This window comes from Mugil cephalus, chromosome 2, assembly GCF_022458985.1.
Source record: "Mugil cephalus isolate CIBA_MC_2020 chromosome 2, CIBA_Mcephalus_1.1, whole genome shotgun sequence".
Taxonomy (NCBI): domain Eukaryota; kingdom Metazoa; phylum Chordata; class Actinopteri; order Mugiliformes; family Mugilidae; genus Mugil; species Mugil cephalus.
In genome coordinates, this window is record NC_061771.1 from 16,361,840 (window position 1) to 16,376,253 (window position 14,414).

Below are 14,414 nucleotides of genomic sequence, written 5' to 3' on the forward strand. Positions count from 1 at the left end.
GCGATACGTGGCCGATCAGTACACGTTAGTTATTTAAAGGGAGAGAAAACTCATTGATTATTCCGCAGTGTGATAAAAGTAAACCACAAACATGGGGGGAAAAATATTTAAAGTCATCAATTCCAAAAGCAGTAGCAATGACATAGAATATATATGTAATGTGTGCTTTTAATTAAGTAAAAGTGGAAATAACAACCAAATTATGTCTGAATATGCTGGACTGAAAAAGAATCATTTGAAAAGCGCAGAAGTGTTAACAGCAAAATTAGACAATAAAACACTACCGTACTGAAGCAGCTCATGCCAGTGTAATGCAGTTAAACTGGCATGGTCAGGTGGCTGATATGTTGGGATATGTCCCAGATGCAGGGGCGGCCTTAGGGTCAGAGGTTTAGGGCTGCTTTAATGTCAAACTACTGTGTCACAAAGCTGTCACTTGAAGAAAAGAAATTGTATTTAAACGAGAAGGTGAAGTAGGAACAATAAGTGTAAATAAACATAAAGATACGAAGCCCCCCTCGTCCTCTATGTTTAAGCCACATACATTACTTTTTTTGTCATCTTATCACAAACCTTAAAAAAAAATTCCCAGTGTTGGTCGCTGACATCAACAGGACTTTAATTCCCAGCCAAAATTCGACGTCCTCCCACCAGTGGATGTTGACATAAGCACGACTTTGGATGTTGATGTCGGCCAGATGTTCATTTTCAAACATCGCTGTCTAATGTTGGAGGTCGTTCAATCAACCAGTCTTTCATTTCAAAATTCAATGTCTGTCTAAAAGTGGAAGTTGATGTCAGCCCAGTGTTGGACTTTGTTTTGGATTTACTTTTTTTGATTATTGCATCCTATCTGGGCTACCTCTCTGAAGGTACTGAGTCAAGTCACATTGGCAGGTCTTTACTGGCTGGGGCCCATCGATGTAGAGTTTCCATGCTGTGACGACCTCCTGCCTAGCTGGGCCTGTTTTGTGTGTTTTCTTGTTTGTTTGTCTTTCAGGTACAGAGCTGGAATGTAGAGCACCTGGCCAGTCTCCCAGTAACAGCCTATTTAAGAGCTCTCTCTCTCTTGTTCCATACTGACGGCACCACGGTTTTGTTTGGTTGGCTTCTGCTTGATTCTTGGTTATTTTACTTCATCTAATGCTTTACATTCAATACAAGAACATTCACCCAACAGACACACTAATTAACACTCATATCCACATCCCACCCGTGTGGTATGTTTTTGTTTTTATTTATCATAGTTTGTTATAAATAAATTTCTTTAATGTCATGTTACTGTGTATCTTAGTTTTTCATCATGGCCCATGAGCTGCGTCATGACAATATGTCTACGTGGGCTTTCTTTGAAATCCACTGCTTCTTTCACAGTCCAGAGACATGCATGTTAATCAGTGACTCTAAGTTGTCTGTAGGTATAACTGTGAAATAACAATAGAAATAACTATAGCTTGGATTTATTTATCGTCTCTCAAGGTTCTCAGGGTTGCTAGTGGGTAACTCTCTGGTTGTCCCCTAGGGGACAAGTGGTTTTAGATAACGAATGGATTATTGAACGATCATGAGTGAGTCCTCCCACTTGAACGTACGTGTGGAGAACAGGATCTATGAGTGGACACATGTCACACACTTCCACTTCATGCAGCAACTGGGAGCCACACAGAAAAGCATCCCTAGATCATCCATATATTATACAGACTATATATTGTTGTATACGCCCTCAGCAGCTGCGGTTGACGTGATGCCACTAATAAAAACAAGGCTATCAGGTGTATATAACAATACATACTAATGCCAGAATTAACTAAGTCACGTGACATGGACCCAGAGAAGGCAAATAAATAAATAAATAAAAAGTATTTGCTAAAGCTGGCATGTAGCATCACAATTTCTGGTGTCTGATGACAGCCCAAAGTCACATTAAGAAAATTATTTGTCTATATTCATAACAAATGTAAGAGTTTTGACACCAGCATGAACAAGGTAATTTGGAAGAACTCAGTGCTTCAAGAAAACTACTTGCCAAACCTGGATCCAGGCCTATGCAAAATAAAACACACAAAATAACATCAAGCTATAATCAACGCTTCAAGAGAAAAATATTTGGGAACAGCAGGAAATTTCTCATTCACGCCACAAGCTCCACTCATTTTTACCCGTCTACCTGCACCGTCTGCGTTTGGAGGCTCATCAGTGTTTAACATCATTAACACAATCTAAAGGGATCCACCTGTAAACAATAACAAATGATATGTATGAGTGATGCTGTTATCAGTAGTTTATTGTATGTTTAGTCCAACACATTCAAAATGGAAAGGAAAAAAAAGAAGAAAAAAATCAAATGAAAAACAAGATTTTCCATCTGCAACAGTTTGCACTAGCAACAAGGGCAAACAGTAAAATGAAGATGGCAGCCAACTGTTCACCACACCTGCTAAAGCCAATAAGGTATTTGTTTCCATTTGAAATTGACTGGAATGCTTCACGATGAGGATCCACTAACCGTTTCTTTAACCGCGGGAAATTTAGCTTTCTTTTGAGGATCCCTTTAAAAGTTCAGAACGAGAAGAGTCGTTAAAAAAAAAAAAAAAAAACCTCGGAGGAGGTGGTGGTCATCCAACCGCACATTTCCACGCGTTTACCACCGCTAACATGTAAACACACGAGACTGCTCTGAAAGCACGAGGGCTCCTCTTCACCGCTCTCCTCTTTAACCGTTGCTGTAAAGAATAGGATTGCAGTCAAGTGCCCACATTCTGTAATAACCTGACGAACATTTGTTGGGGCCGAGGCACCTGAGAGGACGGTCAAAACACCCGAGGTCCAAAACTTATTTATTTTTTTCCCCCCCAACAGGCGATGGCAACAAATTAAGAGAGTCTCCGGTCAAAGTCTGCAGCCAAGCATTTACTCTGGACATCTACCTTAAATATGCCATGTCTGTACATCACAGCTTGCTTTATTTGGAAGTGAGAGCAAATGTTATTTTCATGCCGTTAACAAGATGAACCGTACTGTTTTCTTTTTCCTAACCAGATGATAAATTTGGAGAGGCTGTGTTCAAACTGAGAAGATTGTCCCAGAAAAGTTGGAAATAGTGCAATACCACCTGACAAGGAAGACCTCATTAGCACGTTTGTCAAAAAAAAAAGTAAAATAAAATAAAATGCTACATTGTTTCACTTCCCATTTCAGTGCAAGATAATAACAAAGGAATTTGTAATAATAATAATAATAATAATAAAAGAACATCTCATTTGTCTGGTTTTTCTTTCCAGCTGAAACCAAAAGGTCTTCCCTCCCTACCGAGTGGTAAATAAAAAAAGAACAACAAAACAAAACAAAAGATGCTAGTGGACAAGAAGGCGCCGACTAGTATGGCATTCAGATTAGACTTGCCTTGAATGGAAAAAAAATTAAAAAAAATAACTGAATAAAATAAGCACAGTGAAAAATCAGCATATGAAAATACAAATGCATTAACGCTAGAAAAGTGAGCACAATTATTTGCTTGTTTGCTGGCTGGAGCCTTAGCCAGCCCACACACACACACACACACACACACACAGATCATTACAAAATTGTTGCTGAGAAAAGAACAGTCCGACAACTTGTGAGTCCAGGGTTTAACCCGAGCGCTGCCATGAGTCGCAGACCGAAAGCACGAATCAACAGCGTCTGAATCATATCGCGAGACATTTCCAAAACCCTTAGATCACACAAAAAAAAAAAAAATTAATAAAATAAATCATGGCTGCGCAGAACCAAAGGTTGCACGGTCACCATCTTTAATGTACCTTTTTTTTTTTTCTTTAAGGGGGAGAAGTTCTTCACCTCTTAACCATTGAACATCAAACAGAACTCGAGGCACCTATTGTCTCTACAAAACCCAGGACAATTACAACACAAATGTACAAAAACTCACAGCAGATCATCTTAGGTAGTAAAACAGCATGGAAAAAACCCAAATATGCACCTGAAAAATGAAAATCGTATGAATACTGCAAGTATTTGTTTTTTTTTTGTTTGTTTTTTTTTTTAAGTCTGCTCACAGCAGACGATAGTTCAAAATGAGCAGCGCCGTATACTACAGGAGGCAGCGAGCCCCGAACTTTAGCTTAACGCTTTAGTAAGACTGGAAAAAGTGAAATAGAAGGCACCATCATGCTTTTTATCAAGTTGAGAAATGAAAATATACACAGAAAAGCAAAACATACAGTAAACTATGATTTTCGCTGTACATTTATTCGGTTACTCCGCACTTAAGACAGGAAGGGAGGGAAGAGGGAGGGAGGTGTTGTCCGTCCCAGTTTCGCAGTCTAGCTGGCAGGAGAAAAACTAAACAAAAAGAAAAAAAACAAACAAACAAAAAAAAAAAAAAAAACAGGAAAACAAACCTGGAATCAAAATAAAAACAGGGCGAGTCTCAATCATTACCACCTCAGTTCTATTGTTCGACTTTGTTACTAGTTTCACCCCAGCACCCGACCGCCCCCGCCCCGCCCCGCCCCATCCCACCCCCGCCCAAATCATTTGGTGAAAGTCCAGGATTTGAGCTTGTTTATTTGATCTATAAATGAGGAAAAATATAATGTAGATTTGCTTCTCATCCAGTCCATCCAGCAGTAATTGAAGCGTAGTTTTGGGTCGTAAGAGTGAAAAGTACATTGGTCACAGCGGACAGGCTGTGAGTGAGGCCTGCCCCGGTAAGTCGTATCGCTTTGAGACGAAACACGTCCCTCCAGCTGCGTTCCGAGCTTGGATGTCAATGTAACATGACAAAAAAGTACCCATTAGTGCATATTGATGAGTGCATTATGCAATTTTGAAGCAGTGGTCTCTCAAAAAAGGAAAAAAAGGAAAAGGCAAGCTTTTTCCCCTGGAACTGCACAAATTTTGCATCTCATTCTTTTCCATCAGTGACGGGCAGAAAACTACCATATAAAATGTGCAATAGAGGGATTTCGTGAAGCAGCGCCCCTGTTAAGTCAAGGCATATAATCTCTTTTCCAAATGATGGGCTGTATTATTGTAGTTAAAAGTCTTATCAGTCCCTCCTAATGTGGCAGATTACTCCTGGTTGGTTTGCCATTTTCCACAAATTTACAAATTAAAGTTTGTGAATTCTTGAGGAACCCAAAAAAGGATGCTCAGCTCACAACTAATAAGCGATTTTTTTTTTTTGTTTGCTTATTCTGTTTCGTCTATTTCACAAACGAATGGCTGACAGGTTGTGTCACATTCCAAAGCAAAGAGGGAACAAAAAAAAAATAAAATAAAAAAATAAAACAAGAAACAAATATATACTTTTTTTACATGAAGATTTCTTTTTCGTTAACGAGAACGGTTGAAGATGAAGAACACGATACTACTTCCACGCTGCAGGTGGTGCTCTTCTCAGCGGCGCTGGGATGTGAAGCGGCCCTCTCCTTGTCCGCCGGAGCCTCTCCCGGAGCCCATGCCGGGTTTGGGGGCCATGCCGCCGCGCGGGGGCGGTCCCCTCCCGTCGCGCTCGCGCATCATTCCGCTCCCGACGATGCCTCGCGAACCTCCGGGACCTCGGTCGTTGCGCCTCATGTCCCGGCGCTCGTCCCCTCCGCCGCGGGTCTCTCGTTCGCGCACGGCCCTCGTCTTCTTCTCCTCCACGTTCAGACGCACCTCGCCTCGAAACATGATGGGCTGCGGGGACAACAAATGGGTCAATACGGGAAAAGTGGGACTTGGAAAAAAAAACCCACGCACCGTTTCACCACCCACATCATTCGCTGGTTTGAAGACACAAGTCTGTTCGTCCGTCTCAAACCCCACAGAAGCGCTGCTCTGTGTCGCTGAGGTTTGTTCTGACGAGTTCTGTGTTTCTGCCAGTGAAATAATTGAAGCTCTAAGGCAGCAACAGAAGTTCTACGTGAAGAAACTCAACTACAGTGGCTGCACCAATGCTGGAAACTCTGGAGCATCACAGATGTCCACCAGCCAATCAAATACATGGAAGAACGTCTATTGAATTACTTTTAATCCATTACATGTAGATTAATACATACACCTACTACTGTCACAAAACTTCGCATTATTTTAATATGTGGTTGTCAAAACAATCCAGTCTTAAAGAGCAGCGATTTTAAATGTTGGTAGCATTTCTAAAGAACTCATAAGTGTAAAACTGAGCTGGACTTTACCTCTAAAGAGAAAATAATTGTTGATTGAGACAACGTGCTCATTCATATTAATGAGTCCAAGGCATCGGTGCAGTTGAGTCTTCACACAAAGTTAAGAAAAGAAATCAAAAGTGGAGTTTTTGCCACAAAAGCAGTGCAGATCAAAAGAGAGTGCCACATTTGATTTTGAAAAAGAAATAAAAAAAAAAGAAGAAAGTCACTGCAGCGATGTCTTTCCACAGTTGGATACTCCTGCATTAAAGCAGTACGGAGCTCTGCAGTGGAATGACATCTTAATTTGGTCTCCTCATTACAAGCTCAAACTTTACTTATTATAGAAGAGGCTGCAGAGACTTTGCGTAATTTAAAGGTTTATCAAAACTGAGAAGTGAAATCTAGCATCGAATTAACTGTAGAAATATGTGTCACCAAACCACCACCATATGAATGAAAGTGGGTAATGAAATGTTGATACATGCCCCTTCTACCTTAGCCCCCAGGATTCTTTGCACGGGATCAGAGTCGTCAAACACCACGAATCCAAAGTTTGGCAACTTTCCTCCAACGCCTTTGGTGTTGATCCGCAGTTCCACCACGTTTCCATATGCTGCAAGAAAGAACAAAGACATTCATTCAGTCCTGTCCCCTTTTTTTTAAACAGTAAATTGAATGAATGAATTGACAAATTGTTGTTTTCTGGAAGAACGTACTCATGAAGAACTCCTTGAGCTCGCTCTCATCAATGTCATGTGGGAGGTTGCCAACAAAAAGCTGGTGGCTGTCGGGGTACCGGACAATTCGCCTGCTGTCCATGTCCCCAGACTCAGCATCTCCTCTGCCACCTGCAGGTCGAAACAACAGTCAGGAACATATGGATCGAAACGACAGGACCGGCGCCAGGAGGTCGTTCCAACAACATTCTCAGCGGTACATCAAACAGTTGTGGTTACCTTTGTTAACAAAACTCAAGTGTGGTTTCCCCGTTTGTGACTCTGAAGATGCAACACCATCTAATAGTGACAGACACACGCAGAGAGTAAGAATAAACCATATGAAAGAGTGAAGGACCCTTAAACTAAGGAGGATTGGTTCTGGCGTTACCAGGTCTGGGACCGCGTGGAGGGAAGGCCGTTCTGTCGCGGGTGCGCTGGTCTCTGGGGCGAAGAGGTGCTGCCTGTGTTTCTGGCTTGGCTTCAGCTCTGGGCTACAGGAGGGAGGAGCGTCGAAGAAGAAAAGGTAAATAAACAGCATCCCTATCATCGCAATCTTGGATGAGATCAAATGTCTGAGCGAGTTATTTTTGTACATTTTGGTCTTGGTGTTTGACACTTTACTTCAGACACGCCGTAATTTCTTCACAGTTTCACACCCTGCCTGGTATACTGTATTTATTTACAAAACGATATCGATATGGGACAGACTGCAGGAAATACTAAATACTAGATCTCTGGTCCAAAGAAAAGTGACTTATTAAATGTTACTAAATTTCTGTTGTTTTTCCAGAGAGAATTTTTCTGCTTCCAGGTATTTCATCTCCTCATTCATTAGGTTTAGGTGTGTTGGTGTCATTTTCTGTTTGGAGTTCAGTCAGACCAGTTTCTGAGCCAGCAGCCTGACAAGTGTAGCTCAGTAACGACAGGCTCAAAACCAGCAGATCTGTGCAAAATGGTTGACAAACTCACAAAATAATTTCCATGATGCTGGTGCAAGCGCACAAAGTTAAAATGAAAGGTCTTTGGAAATAAGTCATTTAATATTTGACCTATGCAGGCGATGCCATATCGCATATTTTGGAAATACCTGAATAAATCAGCACTATGTTGTAACAGAGCTTCACTACGTTGTAAGATTCACTATTATTTTATTCACAGCATCATGTACTTTACTTTTCACTCCTTTCTACATTCTACAAGTTTCAAAACCGATAGGAGTGATTTACCTGCGAGCTTGGAGCTTTAACAACATGAGGGGAGATTCCAGATGAGGGGACTGTGCCAGTAGGAGGCAGGTTTTTACTGGTCACCAAGGCCCAGGAGAAAGCCTGCGAGAAATGCAGTAAAGCATCATTAGGACTGTGCTGACGATGCTCAACCACTGCACTGCAATATCGATACGTGTCCTTTGGGCAGAACATGTTACTGCATCATAGAAATCTCTGAACTGATAATATGGTTCTGATCTTTTACGTATAAAATGACAAACTACTAAACGTTCTCATTCTGAGTTTAATGTAAATTGTAACAGCAAGTGCTTGAGAAAATCATCTCACCTTTGGAGCCTCCTGGGTGCTTGGTGGAGACTCCACAGGAACAGGCGAAGGTGCTTTCTCCTCCATTTCTTCCAGAACCTTCTCTTCTCCTTCAGGTTTGATCTCCTCTACTTTGGGCTCTGGTTCGGGCTCAGGCTCAGGCTCTGGAGCCGGCTCCTCCATCGGCTCCTCTACTCCATTGCTGTGGAGCACAAAAGAGAAAGGCGTGACTTTCACTGCTGAATTAAGTCTTCACATTACACTTTGTTGCCTGGAGTTATGATGATTTACATACGTGACAGGGTGAGGTTCATAGTAGGTGGTGCTGTTGGGGCTTTCTTGAAGTGGTTCAGGGGAAGCCTGCCTCTCTTCTGGCTCCTCTTCAACTTCCTCCTCTGATTCTAAGTGGGAGAAAGCAGATAAATGAGCAACATCGCACATTAACTGGAACTAGTAGACTGAATATCTTTTCATGAACATCTTACCCTCATCCAGCTCAGCCTCAGAGTCTCCAAAAACCTCGTCCTCATAACGGAAGATGTCATTGTGGACGTAGAATTTGTTTGCCACTGAACCCTAAGAATATGTGTCATGCAAAAAGAAAGCAGCTCAAACTCAGTCTTCAGGATCAATGTACTGGTGCATTTTGAAATTAACCTCTATTCTATTTTTGAAAAGTATAATTGCTCACCTCTGGCGCAAGGACAAAAGTCTGCATAAACTTCCTCATGGGCTGACCGTTGTTGGACAGTTCTCCAAGAACCTGCACCACGACCCCATCACTCAGAGTGGCATGGGCGTCCACATGTCTGATCTTTGTGTGACATTCACTGAACTGCAGGGACATGACTTTCTTGTGGATTTCCTAAGAGATGCGGAAACATTAACAATGTTCAGTGGAAAAACAATCAATAAAATAAATTAATCAAAAATGAGCATGTTTTTTTTTTGTTGTTGTTATATAGAGTGCATTTTCTGACATTCAAATTATCACAGCAGACATTTTAACTTGCGTAAGGAGAGCACAGATGTATTAATATATTAGCTTGGAGGGTTGCATCCCACTTGGGGGAGGTCCAACTTTTGTACATTCTGGTTCACTGTCATGTCTTACTGGGACACCAAATAGAACCATGTCATTTATACACTTGTGTTTTAAATTTTAAATGTCTTCTGTGAAACAGACTAATTGCTCAAGTTCTAGACAAATCATTTCTCCTTGTGTCAAAAATGTTTCAGTTAAGTGTTGTTGCCATGTTGCAGTTAGGATGTAAAATCAGATTTTTCTTTATTTCAAGATGTCTCGTTTTATACTACGTGTTCAATGTCTTGAAAATAATACTTATGTTAGCTCTACTATGAATAAGCCAGAGTACACCGATTAGGCATAACATTATGACCCAATATTGTGTAGGTCTCGCTTGTGTCTCCAAAACATTTGTGACTCATCAGAAAATGTCTGGCAACTAACTGCTGTTAGTGGGGGCCTCTGGGTCCTATGGGTTGAGGGGAGGGGTCTCTGTGGTTCAGGCTTGTTCCAGTGCATCTCACGGATACTTGAGTAGTTTGGGATCTAGTGCCTGTGTCAAGCTGCATCCTGCCATCAAGGAGTGTCACTGCTATGGGGTGGGTGGGTTTCTGGTCTGGTCTAGGTGGATGGTACATGTCTAAGTAACATCCACATTAATGCCAGATCCAAAAGTTTCCCAGCCGAACACTGTACTGTCATACAATTAATGCAATTTCTTCTTCCATCAGTGGTTTTAATGTTGTGGCTGATCAGTGTAAAACATCTACAGTATTTTAAAAGCGAGTCTTTTTTTTTTTTTTTTTTATTGGGCTATAACACTTACCGCTTGTCCATACACTGCTTCTGCCAGCTTCCCATTGGGGTCAAGTCCTCCATGAACATAGGAAGAATTCCTCCCATAAAACCTAATGGCACAACAATTAAAGTGTTATCAACACCTACAGATGTAATGTCTGCCACACAACTATGTCATCGGCTCTGTTATTACCTGTGCAGGAAATCTGGTGCCTTGTTTAACAGTGTGTAATACTGCCTCACAAACTCCCGCCCTACAAGCAGGGGACTTGGCTTCTCCATCACCATTTCTTTGGTAAACAATATTAAGTGCTGAAACAGAAAGAAGACCAGGGATTAGTTATAATGCTGCCATCTAGGAATACACATCTCAACACATGCATACACACACAAGATATTTTATAAAAAATAAATGCAATTCATTGCAACAAAGCAGCATTACACATACTAGACTCTTCAAGGTTGAATGTTTAGTTTCTGTTGCAAAAATACCTTGGAAGAGCATCGTGTAAATGTTAATTACAGTATAGGCTGCATTTTATGGTGTCTGTGTGTGTATTTTGTATAAAACAATTCAATAGCAAAACAGTTCACACAAACACAGACTTCAATCAGGCTTTGATGTTCAGTAAGTCTGGTGAATTTATCTGGTTTATCTAGCCACAAGCACTAAAACTAGAGCTGAACATGAGTGTCAAAGTTTAGTGTCAGTTAATCATAAGGTGTTTTGAGGTCAGGCCATTTTAAGGAAGTCCACACACACACATGTAAATTTATTGTGTACGGCGTAAACGGCGCATATGAGTTTGAGCAGCAAATGCAGGAAGTACAGATTTCCTTGAAACTGATCAGTTTCATTTTCTTCTGTCTAAACCGGCTCACGTTTCATGCGATTAAAAAAAAAAAAAAAGAAAGAAAGAAAGAAAGAAAAAATGTCCAGGGCAAGACAGCAGAGGAGCTAACCGGCTAAAACACTAGCAAACATCCAACTGCGCCATCACGTTCATCCAATGAGACAAAGAGGGAAACCGGCTGTAGATAGAAAAAAAAAAAAAGGAAGAAGAAGGAAGCGACTGATGCGAGCGTTCAAGTTACGGAGCAGATAAAACGAACTTAACAACAATAAAATCTCACTTTAAAAGACAAACAACACGCATGAATACTGCACACATCTGCGCAACCGTTTGTACATTAAAGGGCCTGCTGCATGCGGCCTTTCATCTACAGGCTAACAACATTTTGACGTTTCTCACATTAGTCGCATGTTCATAGTCGATATGACAGATTTAGTATCATATGCGCCGTTTTTAGGAATTACGGTAACACCGTATGCATAGACTACGTGTTAACTCAGCAGTATTTACATTGTGAGGAGAACTAGGAGAGCGCTCATGTCAACTTACCGGCCTTTTCGCTGTCACCTTAAGTGGCTAATGCTAACGCTAACCCAAGCAAGTCAAAGCTAACACACTAGCGCGGGCTAACTTGTGGCGTCGTCGTTATTCCTTCACCAATGGCCGCATTCAGTCAGAGGAAGCGCTACATTTCAACAAACCCACCTATTCTTGTCAGGGGAAACCGAACCACACACGATGGACAAAATGTTAAATTGATGGGACTTTCACACAAACAACTTGCACGCTGAGTGAAAGCGGGGCTGACCATCAGACCGACATGACGTTAACCACCCGGTGACAACAACCATTGTAGTGTAACGGCAAACGATTATCATCCTAGCGAGGCTTCAAAAGTGACAAGACCGACACGCGTTATCCGGTCATATGAATCGATAGAAACCGGAGGCAATATAAACCTTATCTCTAACTTACAACGCCTGTCGAACCAGTATCAATGGAACAAGTTCAGGTTTAGGCTAGCTCAGGACAACAAAGGAAGACGCATGTGACAAATGTGGTTCATACTTAAAATGTCTGACCAGGCACCTAACGTGGGTTATTATTACAAGAACGACACATCTAGCTGGTAACTTTAAGTGATTGCTGTCTGTGATCGAGTAGTCGTGGTTTGGACCACACAATGCAGCTAACGTTAGGCTAGCTGTAGCATTAGCTGGTCAGTTTCCTCATATCTAAGTTAGCTTGGAGGATGGCTAACTTACCTTGTGAAAGACCTATCTATGCAGACAGAATTGTTGGTTATAAATTACAAGGAGTAGCCGCCTGTAAACGGTTCTGAAATACAATGTATTCCAGTGGAAATATTGTAATACTTCACACACTCTCCTAGCTCTAACTAAGAGTTTGTGATCTCTGCTGTGCCAGAGATTGAAGATTTAAAGTGATAGTCTCGATTTATTGTTATACCCCTGCAATCTGGGGCAGGGAACCCCCATCACTCCGACTCAGCCAATCGACAGATTACACTGGGCAGCATAAAGCATGACGTCAGTCAGACAACCACGCCCCCTCAAACTTTCTGCTATCCCAGAAAAAACATTACACATCACATGCATTATCAAGACTGTACAATAACATTTTCTTTCTTGGGTTCCCTTTTGGTTCGAGTATAACACAAATTTCTTCGTCCTACAGATTTTATTTTGACGCATGCGTAAGTGTATGCAGTCTGCGCTTCTGCATGTGTTTGCATATATTTGCATATTCTTGGAATAAAACAACATAATCCACTTCTGCTTCCTGTCAAGATTTCAATGTGCGTTTCTCTCGTTTTATTAGTTTGACACAGCCTCAGAATAAGGTTGGATGGAGTTGAACTTAACAGTATTACAGCCCATGTTACTTTGTCTAAGTAATATACTTTACTTTCAGTGTAAGTAATGCACACTGATCACATGCTCAGAGTACAAATTACCCTTACCTTTATTCAACCCTTATTGTGTGGTAGCATTCTCCAGAATATCTGGGTTGAAATTTCAGGAGGAGGAGGAGCAGGACAAAAACTGTTGTATTCAATCTTCTCCAAAACAACTGAACAGGAAGAAAGGAAGAAAATCCAGGAAGAAAATCACCCGTTTGTCCCACAGTAACAAACGACAGGTGGAGGTTTCTTTGAGACCCTTCTCTTACTTTTATTGCCATGCTTGTGAGAGTCAGTTATGAAGCTAAACTTTCCCAATTGACTTGTTAACTGTGCAATTTATGTTTCAAAGAACAGTGTATTTATATACAAAAGATAACAACTGGGATGCACGGTTCCTGGCCTCTTGATGAGTTTTCTTGACCTAGGTGCACGGTCCAACACAAATCTGGTCATTAAGCACCACCGTGTGGTCGGATAAGGGTCGTGCATTGCACTTTATGCTAGACTAGGTTTACAATTATTTGTTTGTGGGGAAAAAAGACATTAAATATTGAGAAAAAAAAATGTAAAATTAAAAGCATCTTAGCAAGTGATTTAACATCTCTTTTAATTGAGGGAAATTATTAGATTTGAGGGATATTTAAATGTGAAGGGTTGGGTTTCTATAGAATCCACTGGATTTAGTGCTAAAATTTAATGATAAAACTATATAATAATAAAATATAATGGTTGACCCCTCACAGGAACAAGATTTAGACAAAACATTATTCTTTACAGAGTATGTACAGAGTTTTGCAAAACAGACAGTCATCCTCTTTGCATTAATACTTATTACATATTCCTTTCATGGTAATTTGTAACATATGACAGTAAAAAGCACCTTTCTGCAGCACTGCATGAGTGATGCTATAGTAAATGTCTGGATACCATTGTGTCTAAATCTAAAAATTAAAACGGCTCAGTTTAACATTTTTTTGTTTTTGTAGGCTGGTGGAACTGAAACCATGACAGACACAATTAGTAAAGTTCCTTTTATTAGGAAAATGTTAGATGTAAAAATAAAGCAGCTGTTTGGATGAATCACTGCGGCCTCTGGTTAGTCATGTTGCCTCGTTGTCTTGGCAACCGCAGACCCAACCATACCGGGTTATGTAACTTTTACATTTATCTAATTCGCTTATCGTGTTATATTTTAAGCAAACGTAACCGATTGTTACCCACTAAAATGTTTCATAAACGTTTTAAAATAAAATAAGAAGAAAAAGAAGAATTGAAAACGACGATTAATCAGCATTAAATATCACCAATCACATCAAAATGTACACATTGTAAAAACCAAGCAGTCATAAAAAATGTTAAATGAAACGCAGGGCAATAGGGATGATTATGTAATTATATGCAC

At 40.7% G+C, this 14,414-nt stretch overlaps 1 protein-coding gene across 3 annotated transcripts; it reads right to left on the minus strand.

Annotated features, from left to right (window-relative positions):
• Positions 1–2,266: 2,266 nt before the first annotated feature.
• On the minus strand, positions 2,267–12,555 carry g3bp2a (G3BP stress granule assembly factor 2a). 3 transcript variants are annotated; one of them, XM_047578463.1, is made up of 13 exons: positions 12,351–12,555; positions 10,425–10,543; positions 10,260–10,341; positions 9,098–9,271; positions 8,892–8,982; positions 8,702–8,807; positions 8,428–8,608; positions 8,098–8,199; positions 7,260–7,362; positions 7,109–7,168; positions 6,869–7,000; positions 6,638–6,765; positions 2,267–5,682 (listed from the first exon to the last, which is right to left on the minus strand). In XM_047578463.1, the coding sequence occupies exons 2-13, from the start codon at positions 10,517–10,519 to the stop codon at positions 5,401–5,403; spliced, it is 1,536 nt and encodes a 511-aa protein (XP_047434419.1). In that variant the 5' UTR covers positions 10,520–10,543; positions 12,351–12,555; the 3' UTR covers positions 2,267–5,400. The 3 variants fall into 3 exon arrangements, with proteins under 3 accessions (XP_047434419.1, XP_047434422.1, XP_047434420.1); XM_047578466.1 differs by having other exon boundaries at positions 6,647–6,765; positions 12,351–12,553; XM_047578464.1 differs by lacking the exon at positions 12,351–12,555 and adding an exon at positions 11,635–11,931.
• Between the last annotated feature and the right edge of the window lie 1,859 nt (positions 12,556–14,414).

What these genes read in the sequence shown, in the direction of transcription:
- g3bp2a (XM_047578463.1), bottom strand. Translation starts at nt 10,519, where the DNA reads ATGGTGATGGAGAAGCCAAGTCCCCTGCTTGTAGGGCGGGAGTTTGTG. An exon ending in CTTTTGTCCTTGCGCCAGAG is followed by an intron (nt 8,983 to 9,097) that starts GTGAGCAATTAT and finishes ACATATTCTTAG; the next exon opens with GGTTCAGTGGCAAACAAATT. An exon ending in TCCACGCGGTCCCAGACCTG is followed by an intron (nt 7,169 to 7,259) that starts GTAACGCCAGAA and finishes TGTCACTATTAG; the next exon opens with ATGGTGTTGCATCTTCAGAG.